Source organism: Tachysurus vachellii, chromosome 10 (genome assembly GCF_030014155.1).
Source record: "Tachysurus vachellii isolate PV-2020 chromosome 10, HZAU_Pvac_v1, whole genome shotgun sequence".
Lineage (NCBI taxonomy): Eukaryota > Metazoa > Chordata > Actinopteri > Siluriformes > Bagridae > Tachysurus > Tachysurus vachellii.
In genome coordinates this window covers 24,878,141-24,903,644 of record NC_083469.1, presented here as the reverse complement: position 1 = coordinate 24,903,644, position 25,504 = coordinate 24,878,141, and the positions used below count along the sequence as shown (strand labels likewise).

The 25,504-nt window shown below is 43.1% G+C and overlaps 1 protein-coding gene across 1 annotated transcript; it reads right to left on the bottom strand.

The window, feature by feature from the left end:
* On the bottom strand, window positions 1-25,504 carry syne3 (spectrin repeat containing, nuclear envelope family member 3). Its single transcript, XM_060880468.1, has 18 exons — window positions 25,395-25,504; window positions 22,071-22,223; window positions 20,612-20,784; window positions 19,449-19,758; window positions 18,637-18,792; window positions 17,382-17,726; window positions 16,690-16,826; window positions 14,590-14,764; window positions 10,825-11,007; window positions 10,507-10,650; window positions 9,315-9,449; window positions 8,632-8,793; window positions 8,258-8,430; window positions 7,174-7,783; window positions 6,831-6,977; window positions 6,462-6,635; window positions 6,183-6,224; window positions 1-2,003 (listed from the first exon to the last, which is right to left on the bottom strand). The coding sequence occupies exons 2-18, from the start codon at window positions 22,212-22,214 to the stop codon at window positions 1,815-1,817; spliced, it is 3,399 nt and encodes a 1,132-aa protein (XP_060736451.1). The 5' UTR covers window positions 22,215-22,223; window positions 25,395-25,504; the 3' UTR covers window positions 1-1,814.

The following is a 25,504-nucleotide window of genomic DNA, read 5'->3' as shown; positions in this document are numbered from 1 at the left end:
AAAAAAAAAATATTAAGTTTATTTATTTTCATCCTGTCTAAACATGACAACTACATTGTATTGCCAAAAGTTTTGGGACGTCTGTCTTTACATGCACACGAACGTTAATGACGTCCTGCTCTTAATCTGTAGGGTTTAATATGGACCCTTTTCCAGTTATCAACTCTTCTGGGAAGGTTTTCCACAAGGTTTAGAGGTGTGTTTATGGGAATTTTTTTCCTACCGTTCCTCCAGAAGTGCATTTGTGAGGTCGGGCGAGAAGATCTGTCTGTTGATTTTACGTGGCCTACTGCTTCGTGGCTGACTTGCTGTTGTTCCTAATTGCGTCCACTTTGTTACAATACCACTAGCAGATGACTGTGGAATATTTAGTAGTGAGGAAATTCCTATCCCTAATCACGCTCGAATTCACTGAGCGCCTGTTTGTACAAGCAGTCTGCATGCCTAGGTGCTTGATTTTATACACCTGTGGCCATGGACATGATTAGAACACCTGAATGTAATGATTTGGAAAGGTGTCCCAAAACTTTTGGCAATATAGTGTACGTATATAACGGTAACGCTAAGAAATATTATCAAGTATTGTGATATGATATTTTTCGTCATATCGCCCATCCCTAGTGGCCTCTTGTGTGACGTAGGAGTTACGCGTCCACATCGCAAAGGAAAGTCGATAGAGGTATGTTAAAAAGAACACTGAAACACACACACACACACACACACACACGAGCGTTTTTCTACAGCGCAGTATATCGAGACACTGGAATAGAAATGTTTCTGCACTCAGTGAGAGCTGCTCTACTCTGTCGGTAATAAAATAAGACCGTGCAACAGCTCGAGTCGTGAGGAACAGGTTGCCAGCGTTAAAGCCAGCCTCCCACTCACACACACACACAGACACACACACACAGTTCTGCTGGGCCCAGCCGAGCGTGAAATATGATGCTACAGTAACTGAGCTCAGGTTCCTTCAGTGCATCTCTGCAGCTTGAATTTTTTTTTTCTTGGAAAAGAAATAAGTTAACACAACCATATTACATAACACGATTAATAATGAAGAATAGAATAATGTTCATTTTGGTGAACATTCCACAGATATTTTGGTGCTTGGTGGCCACGGAGGAGGTGATTCAGAGCAAAATAAAAAGCTCTCTCTACGGTGTGTGTGGGTGTTGCGTGGGTGTGTTCAGCTGGACGGAGAGTGATGTTGAAGCAGTATGTAGGTGTATGTAGGTGTGTGTGTGTGTGTGCGTGCGTGCGTAGTCGTGTGTAGGTGCTTGTTCAGTTGGATGAAGATTGATGCTGAACGAGCCGTGTGCATAGATTTTGGAATATGTGTGTGTGTGTGTGTAGATGACCAGGCAGATGATGATATTGGGGCAGACAACCGTCTACAGTAGGTGTGTTTGTACATGCATATGTGTGTGCATACATACAAATGTGTCCATGTGTGCAGTTATCTGTGTGTGCATGCAGGTACAGCTATGCATATGTATGTATAGGTGTGTAAGTTTGTGTATGCATGTAAATCTGTACCTAAGTGTGTATACTTTTGTGTGTGTGCATACAGAACTGTGTATAAATGTTCTACAGTGTGTGTGTGTGTATATACAATACACAGGTAAAGCTGTACCTATGTGTGTATACTTTTGTGTGTGTGCATACAGAACTGTGTATAAATGTGCTACAGTGTGTGTGTGTATATACAATACACAGGTAAAGCTGTACCCATGTGTGTATACATGTGTGCATATAAAGCCGTGTGTAAATTTAAAAGTATGTGTGTGCGTGTGTGTGTATGTGTAGGTCTGTGTTTAGGTGGGTGGAGGTCCATGGTAGCGCAGCATGATGTTAAAAGAGCGGGCGAAGTTGTTGGACAGCGAGCAGCTCGTGCCCTCGTCCATCAGGGGCAGGAGAAAGGCGAAGAGCAGCAGACCGAGGAGCAGCAGCTGCAGAGGGAGAGCCACACGACACACACGGTACAGGAACCCACAGCAGCTCTCCTGCAAAGAAACACACACACACACACATAAATGCTCTGATACACACACAAGCAACTTTGAGACATTCTGTGAGTCAGGATTAGAGGAACTGTTTGTTCTAATAAAGTTCCTGATTAAAGAAACGCCGCTAAACACGACTCTGACTCACTTCCCCCTGACTCATAAGTCAGAAAGAAATTAGCGCACGCATTTGAAAATAAAAACTCCTACTGCAGAAACGCAGACACAAACAGTGTTTATAAATCATGCCCCTAGCTCTGTACAGCTTTTGAATGATGGAAGTGAAGAACCACCCACACCTGCTAACAGCGAGCAAAGTGCAGCCTCTGATCCCTCCGTCCTTTCCATACACCCGTGTACCGCCTGTGTGTGTGTGTGTGTGTGTGTGTGTGTGCGTGTGTGAGACTCAGAGAGAAAGCCAGAGAGAGTGTGAGTGGGAGAGAGAGAGTGGGTGGATGAGAAGAGAATTTTTTTTCCTCTTTAGGCCTAGTCGACTTCTACTTGGCGAGTTCACTGTAATTACTGCTTGTCCGTCTCCGCCTGCGACTGAAGCTCGCAAAACACAAAGTGGGATGATACGGCGAGGTCGTTATATCTGTGTAAAGTCTCTCGTCATTCTCACGGGAAAGAAAAGATTAGAAGACTATGATTCGTGTCCCTGATGCTGAGGTTTCACACATTCAGACTCAAAAGCTTTTCAAGTTTTTCAGTTACTAATTCTCTCTATTGAGATTATGAGCCACAGAGGCCACACCTCCTCTATTGAGATTATGAGCCACAGAGGCCACACCTCCTCTATTGAGATTAAGAGGCACAGAGGCCACACCTCCTCTATTGAGATTAAGAGCCACAGAGGCCACACCTCCTCTATTGAGATTAAGAGCCGCTGTGTCCACACCTCCTCTATTGAGATTAAGAGCCACAGAGGCCACACCTCCTCTTTTGAGATTAAGAGGCACAGAGGCCACACCTCCTCTTTTGAGATTAAGAGGCACAGAGGCCACACCTCCTCTTTTGAGATTAAGAGGCACAGAGGCCACACCTCCTCTATTGAGATTAAGAGCCGCTGTGTCCACGCCTCCTCTATTGAGATTAAGAGCCACAGAGGCCACACCTCCTCTTTTGAGATTAAGAGGCACAGAGGCCACACCTCCTCTTTTGAGATTAAGAGGCACAGAGGCCACACCTCCTCTTTTGAGATTAAGAGGCACAGAGGCCACACCTCCTCTTTTGAGATTAAGAGGCACAGAGGCCACACCTCCTCTATTGAGATTAAGAGCCGCTGTGTCCACGCCTCCTCTATTGAGATTAAGATGCACAGAGGCCACACCTCCTCTATTGAGATTAAGATGCACAGAGGCCACACCTCCTCTATTGAGATTGAGCCACAGAGGCCACACCTCCTCTATTGAGATTAAGAGCCACTGTGTCCACACCTCCTCTATTGAGATTAAGAGGCACAGAGGCCACACCTCCTCTATTGAGATTAAGAGGCACAGAGGCCACACCTCCTCTATTGAGATTAAGATGCACAGAGGCCACACCTCCTCTATTGAGATTAAGATGCACAGAGGCCACACCTCCTCTATTGAGATTATGGGCCACAGAGGCCACACCTCCTCTATTGAGATTAAGAGCCACTGTGTCCACGCCTCCTCTATTGAGATTAAGATGCACAGAGGCCACACCTCCGCTTTTGAGATTAAGAGGCACAGAGGCCACACCTCCTCTATTGAGATTAAGATGCACAGAGGCCACACCTCCTCTATTGAGATTGAGCCACAGAGGCCACACCTCCTCTATTGAGATTAAGAGCCACTGTGTCCACGCCTCCTCTATTGAGATTAAGATGCACAGAGGCCACACCTCCTCTATTGAGATTAAGATGCACAGAGGCCACACCTCCTCTATTGAGATTAAGATGCACAGAGGCCACACCTCCTCTATTGAGATTAAGATGCACAGAGGCCACACCTCCTCTATTGAGATTAAGATGCACAGAGGCCACACCTCCTCTATTGAGATTATGGGCCACAGAGGCCACACCTCCTCTATTGAGATTAAGAGCCACTGTGTCCACGCCTCCTCTATTGAGATTAAGATGCACAGAGGCCACACCTCCGCTTTTGAGATTAAGAGGCACAGAGGCCACATCTCCTCTATTGAGATTAAGAGGCACAGAGGCCACACCTCCTCTATTGAGATTAAGAGGCACAGAGGCCACACCTCCTCTATTGAGCATTAGTAAGTGCAACAATAAAAGTCGACACCAAGTCGTCTTCTATATTGACTGATGATAAAGAGCTCTGCTTGGCACAATCCCAACCATGCTCATCGCTCAGAGAGAACCATTCCTAAAGTGAAGCATGGTGGTGGTAGCGTTACCCTCGGCATCGTTATTATGGGCTATTTAATGTAGGGTCATGACGCTACATATAGAATTACAATAGCCTCATAAAAGTGTCATGACAAGATTCTCGGTAACGTTTGATGAGAACAGAAAATCTAAGCTCACTCCTCAGTTCGGGATCTTTTCACTTCCTCCAGGGTCCTAAATCCCACCCTTTTATAGATCTCGTCTTCGCTGCTTAAACGAGGTTTAAGTCGATGTATGATTTGGATCACTATCATGCTTAGTGATCCAACTTGGATCTAGTAACCTCCAAGATGGTTCTTAAGGCCTTCGGAGGAAAAAAATTCCCCTCGCAATTACAGCTCCTCCACCATGAAGACCTTTCATAGGTTGGTGGAGTTTGCTCTATTTTCTGCAGCCTATGTATTGTCAAAAGATTTTATTAAGGAACTATTTGTAGTCAAAATATAGATCCGTGTATTTGAACCGGATCGTGAGTTAATAGCCGGAACGGTAAACGACGTAGCAACGTAGTAAGACGTTAAAACAAACAAAATGTCCTAACTCTAATTTCATACAGCTGCCTCTAACTTCTGAGCCACGTGACCTACCAGAATAATAAACTTAAACGTTAACTGCAGTGTATTAGAGCACTGATCAGTGGATCTGCTTCTCCTCCAGGCCTCGTCCGGTCCTCAGAGAGACTGAACAGATGGAAAGTCGGTCGGGAAACGAGGTGTGAAACAAGGTGCAAATCCTTAAGAATTTAGGAAATGAGCCAGAAAGCCGAACACGCTGCCTACAGAGAGACCGCGTCTGTGATGTTTCATAAACTCGGTGTCCCACAGAGCCTCGGAATTAAATTTGCCTTGTTGATTGAGAAAGCTCGTTAGTTCGAGCGGATTTAGCCAAAGTGATGGTCGGTGCCGGCCGGCTGCGTTTCGTCGAAACCTCTCGAGATCCGACCGAGTGGCGTCGTGTTTCCTTCACTGGAAATAAGGAGTGAAAGCACTTCACACGAATGACTGAACGTTTTTTTTTTTTTTTTTAATCTGCAAAGTGCTTCTTAAATAGAGGAAACGTGACCTGAGTGAGGGGAAAGAACACAATTGTATTGATGTGAACCCTTTTAAATAAACACATTTAAGTGAACTCTGATGGTGACGAGTAAAAGAAATTAAAATTTTTTTTTACATGTCAGGAATCATGAGCATAATTACTGAAAATAGAACCTGTGTTCGGTCAGGAATGGAAATATTCTTGACGTTTGTGTTCTATTGGGTTCGAGTTACTGTCTTAAATGACTGTTGCAAAGCTCTTAGGTGGAAAAAGGTTCTGAAGCAATATTTGTCATCTTTTCCGGATCCTTCTGTGCTTTGGCTTTGTGCTGCTGTGTGAGGCTTCCACATGGACCAGACTGGACTAGTCTCACCATTGCTACAGTATATGATCTCACCTAAATACTGTAGACTTGAACCCGAGAGCTTCTGCTATAATCAGAAAGACTGTCCTGGACCGTCCTTATTTCGAGATCTCGTTACTTTCTCCACCATCTTGCTGACGTGAACGACTGAAGCTTTTCTTTTTAACACGGGTTCTTTTTTATAGGTAGCGCTTTAAAGGACACCGGCAGCGAAATTCCCATATAAAGCATCTATAACATGCAGCAAAATGTCCCAACGTCAGAAAATAACAGACAGTTGAAAAGAGCTGACCGGCTCGGTTCAGATTTTGGGGGCGGGGCTAATTTGCACATTACATCATAACATTTATTATGGAGCTGCTGCACTATATACATACACATAATAAATAAATAAATAAAAGACCTTTCTGGACCGAACTAGCTCCTCCTGCTGAACTCCTTTCTCCTGCAAAAGACCCAAACATTTTTAGATCAATTTCTGCACCAAGAGCGCCACCCAGTGGCTAGAATTGATCACAGCATGTACAATCATAATCCTGTCTGATCCTTTTTTTTTTTTTTTTTTTTTTTTTTGCCAAACTAACAATTGACTAAAAGCAAGTGATTACGGCTTGGATATATTAGGAGGAATAATGACTAAGCAGGAGAAAAGAAAAAAAATAAGCGTTCTATCTCCGGGTACCTGGAGTTGGAGACGAGCTTTAACACCTTCAGCTTCCTTTAGTTTGGATTTATAAAGCATCCATCTGTAGCGAAGCTCCTCCAGTTCCACATCCTCTGTTCCTGCTTCAACCTGCCAGGAGCTCAGTAGCTGCTGGAACTGAGCTTGACCCCATGGTATGCCAGCGCGCAGCTCCTGCACACACACACACACACACACACACACACACACACACAAAAATGGTTTAATTAAAAGAGAGAGAGAGATAGAGAGAGAGATAGAGTGAAATCGAAAGAGAGAGAGTGAGAGAGAAACCAAGAGAGAGAGAGAGAGAGAGAGAGAGAGAGAGAGAGAGAGAGAGAGCGAAAGAGAGCGGACTCGGTTCACCACCTTCAGAGTGTTCCGTCTAATCGTTAGTTCTTTGGTGCTCAGTGCTCTTTGGTTGCTCATAATCCCTTCCAGTTTCTCATTTTTTTTACACAGCCAGGCATCGAACTCTCCACTGAGAAACTTCCAATCAGGTCTGTTCTCTCTCACCTGTGAGAAACGTACACAGTGTTAAAAACAGGCTGGTGGACCTCAGACATATGAAGACAGTGACGAAAGTGAGGGGAATCCTACTATTAAAAAGGGTGCTAATAAATATGAGCAGCAACCTGCAGGACCTGAATCCTCAAATCCTGTGTTTGGTTTTGCTAATAAACTTATAAAAGTGATAAAGTGAATTCCTGACCTGGGTGACGTCTGTGGAGCCGTGAGCTGGAGGGTCTACGGCGTGTGTAAACGCAGACAGATCTTCTGACCTAACATCTGTATTTGAGGGTTTTGCTGCATCAGGAGAATCACTTGCATAGTGGACTTCAATCGGTGGTGCAACGTCTTCCACCCCGGTTGAGTGCTCTTTAACCCATTCCTTCGTTCTCCCTCGATTCCCGGATCTCCTTAACGCTCCTGCCCCGTGGGCGTGTCTTTCATCGTCCTGCTGATATCCTCGTCCGGCGGCGATCGAGTCCACTTCGGTATCCTGACCTCTCGATTCGCCTCTCCAGACTCCTCGGATGTTCACAGATGGCGTCTGATCAGGACCTCGAGGCCCGAACTCCCCGTCGTCTGTTTGAGACGCGTCGTCGTGTTTGCTCACGGAGTCCCTGTGTTTGGCAAAAGCCTTGAATCCTCCTGAACCTCTGGCCATCGGTGAAGCCTCGGAAAGCTGAGGGACGTCTTCGAGCCCCGACCTGCTTTCTGCTCTGATTCTGACTGCGGATCCCTCCAGGAAATCGCCTGCATGGTGCGAGAGTGGTGAAGACTCCACTTCTCCTGAGGTACTGTGTCCATTCAAAAGTCTGGAAAAAAAAAAGTATAATACGTTTTTATTCGTGAATGTTATACAACTATTTTTAAAAGCTTCATGGAATGAGGTCACTTCCTGCAAAAACCACTCCCCCATAACACTTTTAGGAAGAAGAGTCTAAGACTAAGAATCAAAATCAATAGGATTTCGAATCAGAGCAAAAATCGTCCGGTTCAAGTGTGAGTCAGAATCAAAATAAGACTCGATATGACTCAGAATCACAGAATCAAAGTAACAATAAAAAGGAGTCAGAATAGGAATAAGATCCACAAATGACTCAGAATCAAACAATACGAATCAGAATCAAAACAATAATCTGGATAAGACTCAGAGTCAGAATCTCAAGAGTCAAAAATAATATTCGGTATAAATAATGAATCAGAATAAGAATCAAAATATTGTTAAGATTCTGTTCACCCTGGATAATAGACAGCACTATTTCCCACAATCCCATGCAGAGTCTCACCTGTACAGGTTCAGACTGAGCGCATGGAGAGACATCCAGGACTCACGCAGACGCCTGATGTCACGCTGAATGTGAACTTTGCCCTCTTCTGAGGTTTTCAGCAGCACGGCATGACCCTGCGCTTCGGTCCTGTGCAGCTGCAGCTCCTTTTCTGGAAACTCGCCCAGCGCCCTCTACAGGAGCCGGAGAGAATCGACATGTAAACCTTGTTGTTGACATGTTGGGACTGCTATAAAATCCGAGAACGTTTTCCTTAATATAATACCGGACACGCGAGACTTGTATACATGTCGGCACGACAAGTTGAGAATTGCCCCTTAAACACTATCATGTAAATTTGTGTGTGTGTGTGTTTGTACGAGTGTGTACTTTACCTCTGCTTCATGCTGTCGGTTCGCCACGCTCCACTCCCCGTTCGCTCCTCGGAACGACTCCAGCTTCTGCCTCATGATCATCAGCCATTTCTCCATGTTCAGCAGACTCTCGTGGAAACTCTCGTGCTCCAAAATACTCTCCTCGCTCTCGGTCACCTTCACCTTTGATTCATGTAAAATAAAATAAATAAAATAAAACAAAGTAAAATCATTAGCACCGCCTAGTGGACAACACTTATATTATCTCTGGCATGATTTCACTTAACACTGATGAATATTGATGAGTGTTAATTATATCATCTGGGTCCTAATACACAGGGTGAAGAAGTTCTTACCAATTATTCATTCTTTTTACTGCAAACCGCACCAAAACACTCGACATTTGCAAAGCTACGAAATCACAGACGTCCTTGGGGCCTTGGACTTACATACGGAATCAGAAGAACTTGTGGACCGACACAGACGTGGCTGCTTTCAGAGTCACTTTGTTTAATAAATAAACATCTCGCTGAGCCAAAATCCTCAGGCCAAAATAAGCACAGTTTGATCACCATCATCATCATCATCATCATCATCATCAAAGCACAGCAGGAGTCAAGGAATACACAAGCTCTCACAGAACTGCTTCAGGCTTGGATTTTGAAAGTTGGAGGATAGAAATAATAAAATAAATAAATTCTTACACGGACGGCTTTGTAGAGGAGCTTCCAATCGGAGTAGAGACGCTCAAACTTGGTCCTGTTAGCTGGGCTGGAAGAGACGAGCGTCTCCAGAGCGGTGATGTGAGCCTCGCAGTCTTCCAGATCTCTCTTAATAACCTGTCCGGAAAATATAAAAATAATAATAATAATAATAATATAAAAAACAGTAGTGAGTGGCATGGCAAGAAAAAAAACCCAGCAACAAACCAGTTTTAAATCATAAGATTCTTTCTATTCTTCCTTACGTTACCTGTGCTCCGGGCTTTCCGGACTATTTTCCTTATATGGGAGTTATTTCCTGTTCCTGCTGTCAAGATGCTTTTAGGAAATAAACAGCTCGCTTTGTCGAACTGGACACACGATGCACTTTATAAGACTTCTATATCCATATTCCTCTCATTCACTGTATTCGTTTGCTAGATTTTAATTATCTTAATTTTATTGTACAGCAAATTCTGGATTATTTCCACGTTTTATTTATTTCTTTTTTTTTATCAAAAAGGACATTTGTAAATAGCATTTCGCTGCATGTAGCGCTGTGTACGGTTGTGTACGTGACTAATAAAAGTTTCATTAGAATTTCATTTTTAATAAGAAGCTTAAAGGTGGGGTGTACGATGTCTGAGAAATGCTTCAGGAAACTGAGTCGGACCGACAAACAAAACAAACGTGTAGCCAATGAGCAGAAAGGGGCGTGTCTTGTCAATATGGGCGGAGAGAGTGTTCAGTGCGCATGTGTGACATTAGCAGAAAGCGGTTTTAACATTGACATGGAGGATAAAAACAAAGAAAGAAAGCGAAGAAAGGCTTACGATAAGGTAAGAAGTAGGACGTGTTAATATAGGATCAGCTTTCCAGCGCTGGAGAGAACTGAACGTCTTCAGCGTGAAACGGAGTTAAACCTTTCACGGTACAACACACAGTACTACAAAAACACATCTGTATTACCGTATTATTACTCATTGTGTTCATTTATTGATAAAAATATCCCCTCGGGCCAGCCGCCCCAACAGGTTCTGCCGTAATAGTTGCCTGGGTTACGTATGTATGTGTAGGCGGAGCTATCAATACAGGGGTGACACCCATTTGGCTTAGGGGCGTGTTTGTTTTGGTGATTTCAAATGTCGACATTAGCTTTCAGAGATCGTGCACCAAACCTTTAACCTTAACTCACCTTCACTTGGTCTGCCTGGCTCTTCTTGGCGAGGATGTCGGGCTGGAGTCCGTCTGCAGTGTGAAATCTCTCCTTTATAGACGAGAGCTTCTGTTGGATGGAGTCGTACGCTTCACCGAAGCTCTTCGTCTTCGAAATTAATTCCTGAGGAGGAAAAAAAAAAACCCACCTTATACAGAATGAATGGATATAAAACAGTGTTGTTCCAGTGAAAGAATCTGTGTGCTGATGTTTAAATAAAGGTCTTGACCTGTATCTATCTGCATGATGTTTTATCTCCACTACGTTGCCATGCTACGTGTTCGAACCCTCGTGTACCTGCAGGCGAGTTCTCCTCTGCAGCAGTTGGGTCTGAAGCTGTTCTCTTTTCCTCATGTCTGCACCGAGCTCCTCCAGCAGGCTGCGGGCTTTCTCTTCGCCGAACACGGAGCTCAGCAGGTCGGCTTTCACCTGCAGCGAGCTGAGCCTTTCCTGCAGCTGCACGCTGTCTCTCAGCAGCTTCTGAACAGCAAAAAAAAAAAAAATGGAATAAAGAATGGAAACCAAACCCAAACCAAACGTTTACTGGTCAGTTTTAGGTAGGGTTGGGAACCGAGAACCGGTTCTTATTCAGAACCGGTTCTGTTTTGTAACAGGAACCGGGAACCACATGGATTTTTTGAGTTTCGGTTCCAAACGCGGTTCCGATGCAATGACGGGCAAAGCGCTGTGAGCGGTCACTTTAAATAGCCACGTCTTACCTCATGAATATTCACTGTTTACAGTCACGCAACCAAATTAACGCAGCTTACCACAGAAATCAGTCACTCGCGCTGCTGTGCTGAGGTACGGTTTGTGTTAAAGGTGTCTAAAAAAAAGTCTAAAGTTGGAGATACAATAAGCCAGGAAAGGTCTCGTCTTCTCCCAGAGAAAGCAGACATGTTCATGTTTCTTCAGAAAAATTGCTAACTGTTTTGCTAAGTTGTAATTCTGGATGTTAAATTTGATGTTGGATTTATTTAAATTTAAATTGATATGAATTGAAATGCTCTGTTTAAAATATTTAAAGAGTGATTAATAAACACAAATGGAATTGTTTACGTATTGTGCATTATTTTTCACATTTCTTTTATTATGGAATCGGAATCAGAACCGGGAATCGTAAGGCAGAACTGGAACCGGAATCGGAACCGGGAAATTCCTTTTGATACCCAACCCTAGTTTTAGGTCATTTGTCATGTTTCAAGGTCCGGTTCGGTTTCAGCTTCGATTTTTTGAACCTAAGGTCTCACGTGTTCCTCAAGAACCTTCTGATACAATGTAGAGTTCATAGTGGATTCTATGATGGTGAGCTGACCAGGTCCTGCTGCAGCAAAACATCCCCAAACCGTAACACCTCCACCTCCATGTTTCACACTCAATATGAGGTTCTTTTGCTCTCTTATGTCTAACATGTCCTCTGTTATGGTGGCCAAATAATTCAGATTTAGACTCATCGGTCCAGCGCGCATTATTCCACAAGTCTTGTCCTTTCTCAAACTTTAGCAAAGGTTTGAAGGATAAAGCTTGCTGTAGGTCCCGTGATGTTGTTTCAGGGTTTTTTTTTTTTTTGAAGACGTCTTTAATCTTGCGGTTTGCTCTTTGGGTGAATTTGCTTGGACGTCCAGACCTGGTCATGTTGGCAGATGTTTTAAACGTTCTTCACTTGGAAATGATTTTCAGACAGTGTTGAAAGACAGAATACAAACACAAACGGTCAGCTTGCTAAGAAGACATTAGGGTCAGAAAAGCCACGTTCACACTGCAAGTCTTAATGCTCAATTCGGATATTTTGCTCAGATCTGATTTTTTTGTTTGGCTGTTCACATTACCTTTTAAAATGTGGCCTATATCAGATACCAGTGTGAACTGTTTGCTGTTTCGAACTGACCCGCATGCGCAAACGAACAATAACAATGACGTCACACGCAGCACGCCGTTGCGCTAAAGTTGGTGAGGTTATGGAGGAAGTAATCATGTTCGCTTTTCTTTCTAAATGTTTGTGTAACGGCAGCACAGAGACGCAGTGTTTTGAAAATGTTCGGATGTCGAGGGCAACTTTTGATTATTTGATCCATTCTGTAGGTGTAGTCACGTTTGCGTGCGAACTCGCCGGTGCATAATTGTGACGAATGTCGATGTAGATTGACGTAAAAGTCGCATCAAATCCGCCTCGGTTGTTCACACTGCGGCCACATTAGAAAAAATCAGATTTGGGTCTGATTCAGGACCACATATGGAAGTGGTCTGAATCTGATTTGAAAAAAATCAGATCTGGGTTAGATTTGAGTGTTCACACTACTCCTGAAGAGACGCGACGCGACGTGAAACTTGTGACAGCTACACACACAACTGCATTATGAACGTTGTCTTGAGTGCTTTTCCAAAGTGGAGAATTAAAACAGATGTCTTGCTGTTGGTCGGGTGCCGACTGATCGTGCGGCTTCTCTTATAATCCGTAGGCCTTCTACTTTCGTTTCCAGAATGTAAGACGGTGACACGTAATCTGATCCGTTCTACTGAGGAGGAGGTTACGGAGTCGGAAGAGAAAAGCAGCAATCGTATACGTTAGTGACTTATTAGTATCTTTGTCATTAGTATTACAGTCACGTCGACACAGAGCCAGTTTAAAGTCTGAGAGGAAAAATATTCCAGACTAAATAGACCAGCTTATTAAAAAGAAGTTGCACAAACAACGATTGTGAACACACACACATAGACACATACCCGCACACACACACCCCCGCACACACACACACCCGCATAGTCGTGCAAACACGTACACAAACACACAGACACAGAAACACACGTATAAACACATACTCACACACACTCACACACAGTCATGTACAAACACGTACACAAACACATGGATACACACTCACACAGAAACACACGTATAAACACACACTCACACAGACACACACTCACACACAGTCATGTACAAACACGTACACAAACACACAGACACATGTATACACACTCACACAGACACAGAAACACACGTATAAACACACAGACACACTCACACAGAGACACTCACTCAGTCATGTACAAACATGTACACAAACACACAGACACTTACACAGACACACGTATACACACTCACACAGACACAGAAACACACATATAAACACACACTCACACAGACTCAAACAGACACACACTCACTCAGACACACACTCACAAGCATAGACACACGTATACACAAACACAGACACTTACATACACACACACACTATAACACTCACACATACACAAACAGTCATGCATAAATATAGACACACAGACACACACAGACACACACACTCACACAGACCCAAACGTTCACAGACACACACAGACACACACGGACGCACAGACACACTGTATTTATTTAAACATGACTTTTCAAGTCTCATTTTTGTTCCGTTCTTTTGATGCTTATTTATTATTCATCAGTCAGAGTAGCTAAACAGACTTGTGGGTCATTTACTTTAAAGCGAATTTTCAATGGTAAAGCTGACGAGGCTGAAGAGTATTTCTACTCGATTCTCTGTAGAAGTCATCTTTGCAAATTGTTAAAGCTGGAATGATAAAAGCCGTGCGTTTTTTTTCCTCCACCGGGCGCCCGAGGCTTTGATCCGCTGAGTTGGTCTGAGGACTTTCTCCAGCAACATATCAAAGATGTATTTATCTTCAAGGCTATTTATTGTATCTGCGCACTGAACTGACGTGTTAACGTCTTAGCGTCGTGCTTAATATTCACATGGAACTTTCCAGAAAGCCTATTAAGGAGATTATAAGATACAGTAACAAAACCTGAAGGAGGCTGTTGTGTGAATAAGATCTCTGATGACAGAAAGTTAGTTTGATACGATATTTTATACGTCTGTAGAAAGTCAGATCCTTCCAATTAAACTCCAAGGCTTTATGGGACTGAATACATAATCTTCAGTGTGTTATCATCGGAACAGAATATAATCTCCTCTATAGCACCAGACGTCAAGGCTGAACGTCCGTCACGGTGTTTAAGATGAATATCAAACACACACACACACACACACACACACACACATACTTTACCTCGACGTTCTGCACATGCACAGCGATGTGGGAAAAGTCGGTGACCTTTGCAGAGGTGTCGAGCACCTGAGACGCCGCCTGACTCCACTGACTGAAGCCATGCAGAGGATCCTGTAGAAGCTGCTTCAGCGCTGCCTCGCTCTCTGAGCAGAGCCGGAACGTGCGACCTTTCACGCTGCAACACACACAGAAGCGTCAAAACACTGTCCAGCATGCGGGCAGTCCATGGAATGATCAGGAAAGTTAAAGACGATTCTATGCAAAATGAGCTAAATATCTCTCACACACACACACACACACATTGTATATATAATGAACAAAACACTTGGGGCAAGTTGTTTTGAGAAAAATAGGTGGTAGTTCCTTATTTTAGGAGAAAAATTAACTACCAGTTACAAAAAAAAAGATTATAAATTATATGACATACTTACACATATATGACATAATAAATATATAATAATACGTTACTATACTGAGTGTTAACTGTGAAGTTAATCATTATTGTGTGTGTGTGTGTGTGTGTGTGAGTGTGTGTGTAATCTTGATCAGAATGACATCTGGACGTCTGGAGTCTGAGAGGAGTTTGTGCAAACCTGCGCCTAATACATTTGACAGATTATGTGTGGTTTCTAAGGTTTAGGGTTGTGAATCATGTGAATGAGTTGAGAATCGGTTTTGAATCATATGCGAGTTGTGAATCATGTGAATGAGTTGTGAATCGGTTTTGAATCATATGCGAGTTGTGAATCATGTGAATGAGTTGTGAATCGGTTTTGAATCATATGCGAGTTGTGAATCATGTGAATGAGTTGTGAATCGGTTTTAATACGGTCAGAATGACATCATTCAGAGACGTGAGACGTCTGGAGTCTGAGAGGAGTTTGTGCAAACCTGCGCCTAATACTTCTGGCTGTACACTGATGAGTGATGAGCTGTGAAGCATGTGAATAGTTTATGAATCCTATGTAAACAGCTTGTGAACCCTGTGTAAGGTTTGTGAGTCATGTGTAAGGGTTCTGAATCATTTGTACAGATTATATGTGGTTTCTAAGGCTTAGGGTTGGGAATCATGTGTATGTGTTGTGAAAAGGTTTTGAATCATTTGTGAGTTTTGAATCTTGTGTGTGATCTTGATAGGAATGACATCATTCTGAGACGTGAGACGTCTGGAGTCTGAGAGGAGTTTGTGCAAACCTGCGCCTAATACTTCTGGCTGTATACTGATGAGTGACGAGCTGTGAAGCATGTGAACTATGTGGTGTGTGAACAGTTTGTAAACCTTGTGTAAGGGTTGTGAATCATTTGTACAGATTATGTGTGGTTTCTATAGTTTAGGGTTGTGAATCATGTGCATGAGTTATGAATCAATTTTGAATCATATGGGAGTTGTGAATCATGTGTATGGGTTGTGAGTCAGTTTTGAATCATATGTGAGTTGTGAATCATGTGTATGAGTTGTGAATCGGTTGTGAATCATGTGTATGGGTTGTGAATCGATTGTGAATCATGTGTATGGGTTGTGAATCGATTGTGAATCATGTGTATGGGTTGTGAATCGATTGTGAATCATGTGTATGGGTTGTGAATCGATTGTGAATCATGTGTATGAGTTGTATATAGATTGTGAATCATGTGTATGAGTTGTGAATAGATTGTGAATCATGTGTATTAGATGTGAATAGATTGTGAATCATGTGTATTAGATGTGAATAGATTGTGAATCATGTGTATGAGTTGTATATAGATTGTGAATCATGTGTATGAGTTGTATATAGATTGTGAATCATGTGTATGAGTTGTGAATAGATTGTGAATCATGTGTATTAGATGTGAATAGATTGTGAATCATGTGTATGAGTTGTGAATCGATTGTGAATCATGTGTATGAGTTGTATATAGATTGTGAATCATGTGTATGAGTTGTGAATAGATTGTGAATCATGTGTATGGGTTGTGCATTGTGTATATCAGGTTGCGAGTCAGCTGAGAACCATGTTTATGGGTCGTGAATCGTGTATATGAGTTATGAATTGTTTGTAAACCGTGCGTACAGGTTGTGTATCGTATTTAGGGCTTGTGTATCGTGTTGTGTGAGCACACCTCTGGTACTCTTTCACCGCTGTCAATACTTCATCAGCAATTACTTGGGAATCATGTGGGAACCGATATAACTCCTTCAGCTGGGCTTTGAGCTGCTCAACCTGAGGTTCCACAGCCGAAAGGACAGTCCTCACGTCCTGTAAAAGGAACGGACAGCACTAATAAATATACAGACATCAAGAACGTTCAAACAGCATTAATGACAATGACATGGTAAAGCCTCTGTGCCTGAGCTATGAATCATGGGTATGAGTTGTGAATCAGCTGTGATCCAGGTGTGAATCGTGTGTGTGTGTGTGTGTGTGTGTGAGGAGTTTGTGCACACCTGCGCGAGCTGTGAAGCATGTGAATAGTTTACGAATCCTATGTAAACAGCTTGTGAACCCTGTTGAGATGGGAGTCATGTGTACAGGTAGAGTGAGGGAGGCATGTCCTCTATGCATGGCCTGTTAAATTCACAGGAATCTCTTTGTACGATTCAACCAAAACCTCTAGAGAAATTCCACTTAATGTTATGATTATCTGTCTCACCCTGGTCAGGAATTTACCCCAGGTGTTTTAATTTCTACCCCATAATTACTGCCACAGAAATATGCAGGCTATGTGCTAGTTCGGCTGTTTCCCTCCATAGCACGTTATTACAGGGACCAGAGTTAGAAAGTGAGTGTGTGTGTGTGTGAGTGTGCACTCACTGTATAGCTCTTCCACTGAGCCACCATGTTCTCCTCGGTCCTCTCACCATCCTTATTCTCCAGCTGCCGGCTCATTTTGTGCACAAGGGCTCGGAGCTGCTTGATGCCCTCTGCCAGCTCCTCTCGCCGGGTGTAGTACTCTTTCTGGGCATCCATAGAGCCCTTCAGCTCGGAGCGTATCTCCACCAGCGCCAGCCGCAGCCTCTGCCATGTCAGCCGCAGCTCTTCCACCTCATCCGTGATTAGCTCGGCTCCTGCGGGTGACGTGTTGGTCTTCACAGCCCTGGCCTGGGCTTCGATGTACAGTAATGTCTCTTCTTCACGGGACACGCTGTCATCCAGGTCCTGAAAAAAGGAGCAGGTTTAGGTTTTGTAGCCTTCATGCAGGTTAATACAGTCTTTGTTACAAATTTAATCCAGCTTTCGGAAGTGAAGTTTAGCCCGATTCGATTCTGTGTTTTGACTCTGAATCGACCCAGAAAGTGAATCAAACCGGTCATGTGTTTTAGGGTGATTCACAGAGTCGTGCGCTCTGGATATTTGGAAGACGACAAGTCCTCAATCAACGTTGCTTTTGTTTGTTTCGTTTAACTGCAAAGTGTGAAACTTTGGAACTTAAACCTGGGCGGTTAAATAAAGTGCGACGATAAGCACATTTTTTTTGTTAAATAAGGCTGTGCAAGATGTTACTATGGCAACGATAATCAGACCGATACCACGTAAAAAAAAACAAAAAACAAAGAACTGAAAATAGCTACTTCATCTTGCACGATTGGACACTTTCACTTATAAAAAAAAAAAATTTGGGGAAGTCGTGGCCTAACGGTTAGAGAGTCTGACTCCTAAACCTAAGGTTGTGGGTTCGAGTCTCGGGCCGGCCCACGACTGAGCATAAATGCCCATAAATATATAATATAGATCTAATATAATATATATAAATAAATAAACCATAAATGGCTGCCCACTACTCCGGGTGTGTTTTCACGGTGTGTGTATGTTCACTGCTGTGTGTGTGTGCACTTTGGATGGGTTAAACGCAGAGAACAAATTCAAAGTACGGTCAACATACTTATCCGTATGTCACGTCACTGTCAGCTAATAAATAAATAAATAAGTTCGTTAAGGATTCGTACAAATTCTGGTTTAACTTAACGGTGATGAATAGAACTGAGCCGTATTCACCGTCAGCGTGGCTCGCTTTCCTTTGTAAAAAAATAGTTTTTTTCCTCACCACATGTGAAGTGAGTGAAAGTACCTGCAGGGCTCGCAGCCGATTCTCCGAAACGTCCTCGGTCTCGGTGAAACGACTCACTTCGTCTGTCTTGGACACCAACCACTTCTGAAACTCGTGAATGCGGCTTTGGTACTGCTGATGCTCTTCTGCAACCTTCTGCACCAGAGCCAGCCTCTCCTGCGGATCGGTAAAGAACACACACGTGACCTCTGTAAACAACCCGCTGGGGGACCTTTTCCCAGGCAGCTGTACGATTAAATGCGTCACATGAAGAGTGTCACAGCGAATAATATAATAGCACGGGATGAATTTATTTATTTATTTACTTTGTACTGAATGCTGGTATGAAATGTGTTCAGACTTGAGTGCGTAAAAGAAAAAAGAGGGACAGTTGAAGGACAGGACCAGACTTCACGCTTTATCCCGCATTCCAAAGATGTTTTTTTTAACGGCTAACAGAAGAGATACGGCACGCGACGTGCTGCGGGAATATTTACGTTCTTATCACGGCGGTCCCTAAAGTGTCAGCTTTTTATCTGCACGCAGTCACATTTAATGTTGTGAAACATCCACGAACGTTCCCTCGCTCTTTATTCTCTGGAAATTAATTCGAAGTTAAAGCAAATTGCTTGCATGCCACAGAGGAATCCATTTAAAAAAAAAAAAAATTTTTTTAATTATGATAATAAAACCCTTGTGGTATGTCAGAACTATCGCTAGAGAAAATTCATCAACAGCGAGATTTAATGCGAAAAGATCCTCGATTTTATTCCCAAGCCTTTTCTTGCTGGATTATCGTCTCCTCGTATCCACTCTGATCTCCTGAACGTTACCTCGGCCCTGTTGCGGACGTTGTCGTATGCCTCTTGCAGCGTGTTCTGAGCGTTCTCGTCCACGCTGGGGTCCTGGGTGCGGATATAAATGGCGGACGCCTCGTCCAGCAGCCGTTCCAGCAGAGGTTCCTGGGCCTTCACGTCACTGCAGATCACGTCGTGGTGGTCCACCTGCCACAGCTTCTCCCTCAGACCCAGTTGGAGCTCCAGCTGAGGCTCCACCGTCCGCTGCACCTTCACCAGCCACATGCTGAACTCCTCGTGGGCCTTCAGGTACTCGCTCCAGTGAAGCCACACCCACTCGATACGGCTAAAATAGAAACGATGCCAAAGACTCACGGGTGAAGTAAAGACCGACAAGGTTTATCCAGAAAAAAAAATCAGAAAGTTATAGATGATGAGATAAACTGTTTTAAAACGTATAGCTATGGAGCGCTTTGGAAGGCGATGGCGAAGGGTGCTTGGACCCCGCAGATCGCTGTTCATGGCTGTATTGCTAGTAACAGCTAGAAACAACAGCTTCATGTTGCCTGATGATGACTTAGCATCCACTGGCTTCCACTATTCCCTGCTTTACGATATAAAACAATAACATTCAGGATAATACGATGCGTCGGTTCATGCGGTTTTTTTTTGCCTACTGTGAATAGCGCGGCAAGAAAACCTGCGCGTAACGAGGGTCTGGAAATTTTCCCAGCGTCAACAACATTGTCCCGTTATTTTAGATTTATTTTCTCTCGTGTACTGAAAATCATCCTAAACGTCATAAAAACATACGGTATCGTGACTTCGCCTTGCTAGCTAGCAGACGAGACGGATAACACGCTAGCGCTATGTTTGATGTGTATTAGAAATCTCTGAACTTTGATATCTGGTTATCTTTGTTTTACGCTGCGTTTGTATCCTTTATATTACAACAAGTTTTGGCTTGAAATCAGTTTGTTTTAATTAAAAAAAAAACAAAAAAAACGGTGTTTATTGTTTAAAACTGCAGAATTAGCATGACTGATTACTTTCTGGGTTCCTGCTGTGTACCTTTCATTTCAAAGGGCTCTGTGTGTGAGTAGGAATATTTAACTCAGAATTATTCTAATAGCTCTGTGGGAATCCAGATCCAGTTTTCCATTCATTATAATACGGAATTTTTAACCTGATTTCCGTACCTGTGGCAGTGGATGATGTAGGTGGACGTCTCGTCCCACAGAGTCTTAAGTTCTTTGAGTTTGGAGTGTGTCTGGTTCTTCAACGCCTCGTCGCCGTTCCTCAGAAGAGCCTCGGCGGCCACCAGGACCACGTCCATTTTCATCCGGCCCTCCTGCTCCGATTCGTGGATTTCCTTGGGGTTAAAGCATTACCACGTTCGTTTAAGCGCAGCCAGGAGACGGCGTCTTTTTTTAAGATTGACTTAATAAATATTAAAACATGCAAAGCCAGTAAAAACAGTGCGCATCTCGTAGGGAATAAAAGATAAGCCGAAAGCCTATAGTCTGCTAATCGGGTTCTGAAGGGGTGAAGGATGACTTGGCGGTAGGATGTGGGCACGTGGTTTGGAGTGAAGAAAGAAACAATTATTGCTGTAGCCCAGTTACACATCGCAGCAGGCGAAAGAAAGTCGAAATTCGAGTCTTGGAAGGTCGGCGCTGAGTCGAGCTTCAAGCAGGCGAAACCGTGACTTAAGACAGAATTAAAGGATTTAGGCAACAGAAAGAATGTGCGTGTGTTAATATACGAGGAGAACGAGTTACTTTCGCAAAACCTTATAGTATGCATAACTTGTATGTCCTCCGCAACAGCTGACCATTGCGAAAGCTACTTGTGAATGGTGCTTGGACCCCGCAGGTCGCTCCTCGTGGCTCTATATAGTTTAGTTTCTTGTCTTCGTTTAGAAAGTAGCGCACGATTTACTGTCAGGATGCAACGTAATAAATAAATACATAAATAAATAAATAAATAAAATGCAAACTGATAAGATGTGCAGGATCAAGTGCTATTTTAGAAGCTATTTTAGTGCCATTTTATGTAATAATTACAGCAAGGACTATTAATATATAGGCATTAAACTCAACTCTGGTGCATTTACATTGATGGGATTTACACAATACTTTATGAGTAGACTGTATGTATACGTACAGACGCTGTCGCTGCATGTGAGGCTTTAACTACTGGGTATTTAATCAGACTTTTCTTTATGTCTGTGACCTGCTGTGATGATGATGATGATGATGATGCGTGTGAAGTCGTGGAATAAAGACGTGGCGTTATGAATGAGCTGTTACTATAGAAACAATCACATAATCTTACTACTATAGCGGAATCCTGTTAAAATGTTCAAAGTCCCAGACATCAGATATACAAAGGAGGTGGAGTTTTTTTTAATCCACCTCCTTATGATTAACGTCATACTGGATACATGACAAAAACCCCTCTTTATGTGACACTCTAAAGAGAAGAGAATATAAAACGTTGTCATTCTGCAGCTTGTATTGACTTGATTTACAGCCAGAAGTGTTTTTTTTTTTTAATCTCTGTGCCCTTCATGTATAGAACTGTTTAATCTCTCTGTCGGCTTGCTATAATAAGCGGAAATATCTGAAGCTTGTAAGATGTGGTTCGTGGTGTCACCTCTGACTCTCTCAGTCGAACCCCCAGAGCTGCTCTGGGTCCTTCGGTGTTGTCAATGAGCTTAAGTCTTTCCTGGACGGCCTGCATCCAAGCCTGTGCGTCCTCCCAACTCTCCCTGAACTCATTCTGCTCCTGTTGGGTCATGGGTTTGACCTACACACACAGACACACACACACAGACACACACACACAGACACACACACACAGACACACACACACAGACACACACACACAGACACACACACACAGACACACACACACACACACAGGTTATAATAACATCCATTAAACAAGCTCCCAAAGTAGGAATCTTTTTTGATTCGTTTTGATTCGTTAATTCATTTGATTCATTTGCTGCATGATTCGGTTTCACTTTGCACTGTGCCGCAACTCAACAAACGACCACCGTATTTTTTGCCCAGGCTTAAACACCGTTCAGTCAGGATTTTTCTTGAACCGAAAGTATCAAGTACGCGCTGGTTCTGACTCGACTAATATGGAAACATATTCCCCAAACCCCAAAACAAAACTCTCCATTTCACTGAACTCAAAATCAAGATCCACATAAAAGCTATGTTATGTTTCATGTTTCTACTAAACAGAGAGATCTTCTTTCCCCCCTCTAGTGAGCAGCTGTGCTCTATAACCAGAACTGGATGTTTGAAATGAAATCTGTTTCCTGAGTGAGTCACTTTCTCCCACCGCGAGCACGCGGCAGTGCTCCCGAATCCGGCTGTGCGCCGCAGACGAGACTACAAGAACTCCGCTGCTAGGATTAAAGCAAGAATCCAGCCGTGAACGAAAAGTGCACCGTTTTCCCTCGTGTCCAAAATGGAGCTGATTCTCTAAAAAAAAAACCTGATGACTAATTTGCTTCCTTTCTGCTGGAGGTGCAAAGAAAAGCTATTAAAGTGGAACAGGAAAAGACATAACCATAAATAAGTTTGTTTAAATGTTCCCCGTTCTGGAGTTTGATGTGAACTGAAGCTCTTGACCTGTATCTTTGTTCTATTTTATGGTGCCACACGATTGGCTGGTTGCTTAACAGTAAACTCGTAAACGTGTTCCTAATAAACTGGACACTAAACGTTTACAGGCTAACGCTGCGTCCATGCCGTCCGGGTTGCTGTTCTAGTCAACTACATGAATTAACAATCTGCTAAATGACACAATTATGACAGAAACCTTCTTTTCCCTTTAATCTAATCTTGTAGTTTAGAGAGGGATTTTTTTAGTCACTGAGCTTCCACTTTTTTTTCTTTCAATTTTTTTTCTTTCAACAATAAATAACTTCTCCTTTCTCTCAGTGTCAGTTTTGCATCGCTGAAAGACTGCGATTCATATGCAAATACTCTGGACTCCACCTTTACTTTGGTGCAGCGTTGCTTGTGCATCAATGAAACTGTATAACATAACGAACACAATAATGACATAACGAATGCAATAACAATTCACCTGTGCAAAGACATATGTCATTTATGACATATACATTTATGACACAACTTCAGTCCAATGTTTTAATCATGGATCGGAAGCTTTCTTTCTCGACGGTCTGTTTTTGACATTTCTAATTATTTTGAAATTCTGTTTTTATGCTGCAATTTGCACAGTAAAAATTGTTTACATTACAAATAAAGGCCCAAAGTCAGGAAAAAAAAATACGTGACCAGCCGTGAAGTCGGCAGAAATGATTTTTGTCACTACACGGACCACCACAGGACACCGACGTCACCACTGCTTAGATTTTTCAATCTTTAAAGCAATAAATAAACATGTAAATAAAACCAAAAACAATAACAAAAGCTCCCTGATTAGGATCCGTCGTGTTCGGTGGGTGTGATAAGGCACAACCAAAGATTTACCAAATGATTCAGATGTTAACATGATCACCACATCGTGCATTTTAACAGTTTGTAGTTAGGTTTAATGTTGAGAAAAGTTTTCTCTCTCTCTCTCTCACTCTCTCCCACACACACACTCACTCTCTCTCACTCTCTCCCACACACACACTCACTCTCTCTCACTCTCTCACTCTCTCCCACACACACACTCTCTCTCTCTCTCTCACACTCACCCATTCTCTCCCACACACACACACTCTCTCTCACTCTCTCCCACACACACTCACTTTCTCTCACTCTCTCCCACACACACTCACTCTCTGTCTCTCACTCTCTCCCACACACACACACACACACTCTCTCTGTCTCTCTCACTCACCCATTCTCTCCCACACACACACACTCACTCTCTCTCTCTCACTCTCTCTTACTCTCTCCCACACACACACTCTCACTCTCTCCCACACACACACACTCTCTCACTCTCTCCCACACACACACACACTCTCTCACTCTCTCACACACACACACTCTCTCACTCTCTCTCACACACTCTCTCTCTCTCACACACACACACTCTCTCTCTCTCTCTCACTCTCTCTTACTCTCTCCCACACACACACTCTCACTCTCTCTCCCACACACACACTCTCACTCTCTCTCCCACACACACTCTCTCACTCTCTCCCACACACACACACACTCTCTCACACACACACACTCTCTCACTCTCTCTCACACACACTCTCTCTCTCTCTCTCTCTCACTCTCTCTCTCTCTCTCTCTCTCTCACACATTCTCTCTCTCTCTCTCTCTCTCTCTCTCTCTCTCTCACACATTCTCTCTCTCTCTCTCTCTCTCTCTCTATCTGTCATGCTGGGAAACTTTCTTTGTCTGTTACAAGTTTACTAGGAAACAGGGTTCATTTCAGACGAGCAGAGATTCACAGACACACAGACACACACACAGACACACACACACAGACACACACACACAGACACACACACACAGACACACACACACAGACACACACACACACACACACACACACAGAGACAGCTATACGATAATAAGATCAGTGGCCCGAAAAACAGTGTATAATCCGGTATAATGTTGATATTATCATTATCATTATTATTCTAATTGTTTTCCACCAATCCACTGCAGATGCTTTGCATATCAGTTGGAGGCAGGAATCCTACTGATAAAGATCACGATAATAATGATAATAATAATCAGACTCTCTGCTTCTTTTTCAGAGTGATATAAATAACACTGTCTCCATGATTGTCACAATCCAGGACTAATATTTGATGAAACGATATAAACACGTTATAAACACCACAGAAACACTGTTAGCTAACAGCTTCAGCTCCTCAGCGCCTGTAAACTTTGTCCTGAGACACTAATACACTGTAATATCACATGAAATCTACTCAAATCCTAACACACACAAGGAAACACGCTTAAACCAGTCACTTACTGTTACTTGTGCATCTGAAACGCAAATAAAAACGTCTCTGGAGCTTTCGGAGTACAAAAGTTGTACACAGGGAGCTAGCAAGCAAGCAGCTACTGTATTACTGCAGCTTA

Bases quoted from the DNA above. Each gene is read 5' to 3' on its own strand.
- syne3 (XM_060880468.1), bottom strand. From the start codon at position 22,214: ATGACCCAACAGGAGCAGAATGAGTTCAGGGAGAGTTGGGAGGACGCA. The intron at 6,225-6,461 runs GTACCCGGAGAT...GGTCTTTTGCAG, and splicing joins AAGCTCGTCTCCAACTCCAG to GAGAAAGGAGTTCAGCAGGA. The intron at 2,004-6,182 runs GTCTTTTATTTA...GTTTCTTTGCAG, and splicing joins AGCTAGTTCGGTCCAGAAAG to GAGAGCTGCTGTGGGTTCCT.